This window comes from Lupinus angustifolius, unplaced genomic scaffold, assembly GCF_001865875.1.
Source record: "Lupinus angustifolius cultivar Tanjil unplaced genomic scaffold, LupAngTanjil_v1.0 Scaffold_161_1, whole genome shotgun sequence".
NCBI lineage: Eukaryota > Viridiplantae > Streptophyta > Magnoliopsida > Fabales > Fabaceae > Lupinus > Lupinus angustifolius.
Genome location: NW_017726206.1, coordinates 205,203 through 211,056, shown reverse-complemented (window position 1 = coordinate 211,056; position 5,854 = coordinate 205,203). Strand labels below are relative to the sequence as shown.

General features: G+C 34.1%; 1 protein-coding gene across 1 annotated transcript; it reads right to left on the bottom strand.

The window, feature by feature from the left end:
* Window positions 1–2,064: 2,064 nt before the first annotated feature.
* On the bottom strand, window positions 2,065–5,525 carry LOC109340332 (F-box protein SKIP14-like). The gene is made up of 2 exons (XM_019577997.1): window positions 4,015–5,525; window positions 2,065–3,205 (listed from the first exon to the last, which is right to left on the bottom strand). Exons 1-2 carry the CDS (start codon window positions 4,852–4,854, stop codon window positions 2,672–2,674), a joined length of 1,374 nt encoding a protein of 457 aa, XP_019433542.1. The 5' UTR covers window positions 4,855–5,525; the 3' UTR covers window positions 2,065–2,671.
* Between the last annotated feature and the right edge of the window lie 329 nt (window positions 5,526–5,854).

Below are 5,854 nucleotides of genomic sequence, written 5' to 3'. Positions count from 1 at the left end.
TCTATCATCTGGAAGATCATCTCACCCTCATACCTTCGAGATTCCGGAAATGGCTCAACAAGGTATGTTCTTCTTCTTCACCATGAACTCATTTGGGGTTTCTTCGGTCTGGACCATGGATGTTCCATTCGGGTGTATGTGTGGGCATACACATTAGGCTGTGGGAACAAAGCCATGGTCATAAGGACTTCCGCATTCACTCTATGGATTTCGGATGGAGAAGGAATTTCTCCAACAAAAAGAGCATTAACGTTGGTTTCACCATAGCCATTTCTTTTTACTTAGACTAGAAATTCTCTTTTTCTTCAAGATATCTTTAGCCACTTCTTTTTTTTGTTTGGCTCAAGAAAGTCTTTTCATCATCTTTTTCTTTTAGCCAATATTCAATAATAAAAATAACTATATATATATAAGAGTGTTATATTTATGCACTAATAATGTAAAGATTTATACATAGTCATTATTCATTTATATTATTTTATTTAAAAGTAAATGATGATTGAAAATGAATAGTGAATGATGCAATAACAATATAAAAAACTCTTATATTGTCAGTATATACATTTTTTTCCTATATAATGCCAAATGTGACATTAAAAAAAATTGATGTTCTAATTACATAATTTTACTATAAATAAAGTGCTGATTTGTACTTGTTATCTTTTTATTCTAATCATTGTTTAATTATTCCTTGGTGTCACGTAATGGAAGGTTAAAAGGAAAGTTAAACAACCAACCCAAGGCAACCAAAACGTAGTTTATGGTTTTTGAATGACTTTGACCACACATTTTCATTTATTTTATGCCTTAGTTTCTCCATTTCCTTGGGCAACATAAACCAAGTTGTCAAATGCTTTAAGCATTGTAAATTCTTCCTAACTTAGGTAGCTGCAACGAATAACTTTCTTAGAAGGTGCAAAATGTATACTGCCAAGGCATTTGTCTGAGTCAATAGTGGAAAGTGTTTTGTTATTACTTCAAATTTGTTTAACAGGTTTCCCCAACATACGAATCACTTTCGAGTTGTGTGATTATCCTTCTTAAAAATGTCACTCCCTATAATCCATATTTTTTTTATACCAAACGATTTCTCTTTCTTCATTTCTACAGTAAGAACAAGAATGTTCTTGGAGTAGATATATTGTCAAGAAATAATAATCACCGGGAAAAATATTCTTATTTCAATAAGAATAAGAGTGTAATGTTTATGTACTTTCAGTATAAAGATTTATACACATTCACTATATTATTTATCATTTATTTGAATTACTTTTTTTGAAGAATCAGTAATGATTAAATATAAATAATAGATATTATAGTAACAGTGTATAAAACTCTACAATGTTAGTACATAAATTTCTTTGTCTAAGAATAATATCATAAGAATACATGGATAAAAATACTCTCAGTACTTTAAATAAAAAGTCAGACACATGTTTCAGTTGATAAAATATACAACAATTCATCTTCTTCCTCTCCTTTGACACTTTCATCTTCTTAATCTGGTAGACACAAATGAAGGTAGAGAGCAAAGAAGCAATTACAATCATTTTCGGAGTATAATATTAATTTCAAATTCCAAGGAACACCACCATCATTTTTGTCCTAAAAATGTTAACAGTTTGTGTATTGATAAAAAAAATACTTAATTATCAAACTTTTAATTTAAATATACTCTTTTAATAAATCATAACAAATAACATAAATTGACACACTTTTAGGACAATTAAAATTAGAGCATGAGATGAACACGCTCTTGCACGAATATGTCATGAAAAAATAGTCTACTGAAGAATTACTCCATTTGTAAAGATGTACAACATATTGGACAATAATCTATTGTCCCCAAACCTGTCCCAAACTAATCGAAATAAAGTAAAAATAGAAAAAGTTATAAATATTTAATTTTTTTAACTGACATAATATATTTTGATTAATTCAGGACAATATATCCTTATCCCAAGAGAAGGAGGCATCACTTACAATAGCTAAGGGGGAAATAAATATACAAATATAATTTAGCAAGAAATACTCAATGTTCATTTTAATATCCATAGTCGACAATAAATTAATTTCATTATTACCCCTTTTATTATTTTCTTTTCTCCGAAGTTTGCAAAAGAAAATAAACAGAGTACATACACAAAATGGCAACAGTGAATTATCAACATTGCATATGAATAAGTAGCTACAAGTCTGGTAGGAAAATTCAAACTGATGCACTAGATTATCACAGGATGTTTTTTCTTTTTTTTGATTGGCGATTGTCACAGGATGTGACCCAAACAAGAGAGGTTGCATCACAAAACATAACGCTTCCCGACTGCAGCCTTCATAATCAGAGTGCCATATCGTCAAATACGCCCATCGTAACTGTGCAGTACATGATCGGTAACCATAGCAATTGAATGAACTCCTGCAGGTTACTCCAATGGTAGCAGAAACACAAGAACAAAGTCATTTTCCATTTTCTCTTTTTTTTTTGGCAAACTATCCAACGAAGTTTCCATTTTCTTTACAAGAGGAAAATCCACCTATTGAATGCATTGCGGTCCAATACCAAAGTACACAAAGAATGTAATACAACTTCAATAGCATCTAGCATTTTTGACTTCATAGGACTTAATTCCTCATAAGGACCTCTAAAAGATACTCTACAGCAACATAAGTCTTAACTTCCGTCAGGAAGAACAAAGGATTTGGTTAATCCGGCATTTCTCTCCATCCTTTGAGAACATTTTACTAGCTGTTTGGAACAAAAAGAGCAAAGTAATTCCAGACAAAATGTTTCCTCATATTCACTGTCATTGATGCAACGGCCACACTGACTACACCTGGGTATGCAAAGAGTACATGCCCTACACGTCTGAGTGACATTATCCACCCCTTGACAACCTTCTGCTGGACAATCATAGACAAGCCTTAAATTCTGGCATCTTGGACAAACTTCAATATCTATGGCTCGATCATCATCATGAGACAAATATAAGTTTCCCCTACGAAAGAAGTGTGGCTTGTGGGAGTGCTGCAGCATCCGGCTATCAGTGTCCAACAAGAGCATAAGTTCTTCATAATGCTGTTGTGTAACACCATAGAGGCCACCTATGTGTAAATGCTTCACCCCTCGGGTACCCGTAGACCTGAAAGCTTTTAAAATACCCACAATTCCTTCAATACTGAGTCTTGTACATCCAGGAACACTCAGCTGCATAGTTTTAAGAAAATAATAAAACTAAGTAACTACTTGTCAAAAGCTTAGAGAAGAAAAAACTAGGAAATTGATTGAAATTGTAAGTATCCATGAGCAATAGAACAATAAAAGTTCACAGAAGTCGGAATTATCAGGCAGACCAGCACTAAATATATATTAAACTTCCACAAATATGACAGCCAGACTCACCACCCACTTTAAGGCGAGAAGATTTGTCAAATGCCTAAGCAAGTAAGCATTGTTTAACCTGAAAGCATCTCGACAGCAACAGCTTGCACGCGTCAAAGTTAACCATTAAACAATTAAGTTGCCTCAAGTCGACCAGGAATCTATTTTTCTTTCATGCCTTCCTTTCAAATAGAGAGTTTATGTCCATCCAAGCACAACGAAGTGTAACACATTTTCTACTAATGCATGAAGAGACAATAACAATACAATACAGCCATATATGTTTCTACAAATTATCAATTAAGTACACTGTACCCTACAGCCAAATATAGAATAGCCCGAAAATGACTTCTGTAATGGAAGAGAGAAGAAGAAAATTCAGGCAAAATATATTTTTGATGATACAAGGAGGCAAGTGTTATAAGCAGAATCTGCTGACATATAATCTACAAAATGGTGCGAAGTGAAGATGCTTGAAGTAAATAGCATCACCAATCCAACATTTAAATCAAAATAAAACAACAGCACCAACAATATTCAAAATTAACTGCATATAAATCCATCCACATATACAGCTGCAGATATCTAAAACCTAATTTGAAACCCACTATATAAAATGTTAATGAAATAGTTACCTTGATTAACGTGGGATTGGCTTCTAGGACACGCTTTAAACCATCATCAGTTATCCTAGTACATTCCACTAGGCTCAAGCACTGGAGTTTACCCTGAGATCTATTGGTAAGTTGATAAAGAACATCATCCATAATCCTCTCATTCAACGGCTGATCTATATGGACACTCCTCCATAAAAGTGGATCACCTCGAACCGTAGAATGCAGGGATTTGCATACCCTTTCAACAGCCAGAAGATCAGCCAACCCCAGATAACTAAGAGCAAAACTTAAGGCCGGATGAGGAGAATGATCATCTCCTCCAGAGAAATTCTCACCATCACCATCATTCATGTCGTCTTTGTAGTCACAACCAAAACCCAACATGTCATCGACATCACAAGCAGATTGAAAAACAGAATCACAGGATTCTCTACTTGAACATTCACCAATGCTCATCTCGCGCGGCCTATTCTCCTCAACACACATGTTACCCTCGGTGGGGAATCTGCGGAACCTCATAGCATTGTTCAAATTATTCGAAATAAAGTTCATAGCAAACAACGGGTAATTGTCATCACTTGCCGCGACCTCATACCTCCGGTATCCACCATAATCATACTCCAGCCCCTCAATCAAGGCGGCTGTAAAGGTGGTGCTCATGTCCATACCAAAGGGATCCGAAGGCAATCGATCAAGAATATCATTTAAGACACAATCCTGTGTGGCAGCACCCCTATCACACCCATAATCAAAACGATTCTCGACATCACGCCATCGAAACCCATCACCACTACCACCACCACCACTCAAATTCTCCTCACCCGCAAAAATTGGCCTATGTGAGAAATTCAGAGCCATCTCTCTCCTCTGTCTTTCTATCAATTATCTATATACACACCCTCAACTCAAATCAACCATCCAACCAAACCCTAATTTTTATTGCTTTTTGGGATTTTTCAAGACCATATCTTTTTTGGGTTTTTATGAGATTGACACAGTAACAAGGAAAAAATATCAATAGGGAAAAAAGTGTGGAAATGATCTAACCAAAAAACCCTCGAATTCGGATGGCAAACTAAAACAACCCACCAAAAACTTCAGTTTCTTGCGATAAACGAAAAAACCAGAAAAAAAACGGCTAAAACTGAATCAGAGAACGAATAATAGAATCAAATTTATCCACAGAAAATTAACAAAAAAACAAAATATCTAACAATAATTTTTTTTTGCTTTTTTACGTTAAGGAGAGAAGAAAAAATGAGATTTTTAATTTACCAGAGACAATAGAATAGAAGCCCTATTTTTTTTTTGCGGAAAGAAAATGGGGAAAAGGAATTTGAGATGATGGGAATAAGAGAGAAAATGGAGGGAAAACGGAGAGAATATAAAATCTAAAAGCTTACAGTTACGGTGGTGCGTGTGGTGGTTGTGTGAGGGTGCTGATTCCGATCGAGTTTGCGTAAACAAAGAAAGAAAGAAAGAGAGAAATAATGAAGAATCCACACAAAACGGAATATAATAAAAACAGATTAAAATCTAATATACGAGTATAATTATCATTAATTAATAATTAAATTAAAATAAGATTAAGATCGAAAAAATAGGGTATATGGTAAAGTTTGAATTGTTGAAAGTAATTAAGGGAGAATGAGAAGGGTAAGGAAGTAGTGACAAATGGAGAGAATGAAAATGTGTTGTGACAATTTCTTCCCATTTTAATGAATGTATTATTTTTCTACTATGTTGTTGTTGTTATTACGTGTTGTTTGTCCTATTTTTACGCTTTTACTAATCTCTTTGATCCTTATTATTTTTGTGGGGTCCTTGCTCGTAATTAATTCATTTTTTTAATGATTAT

What these genes read in the sequence shown, in the direction of transcription:
- LOC109340332 (XM_019577997.1), bottom strand. Translation starts at nt 4,854, where the DNA reads ATGGCTCTGAATTTCTCACATAGGCCAATTTTTGCGGGTGAGGAGAAT. An exon ending in CCAATCCCACGTTAATCAAG is followed by an intron (nt 3,206 to 4,014) that starts GTAACTATTTCA and finishes AAAACTATGCAG; the next exon opens with CTGAGTGTTCCTGGATGTAC.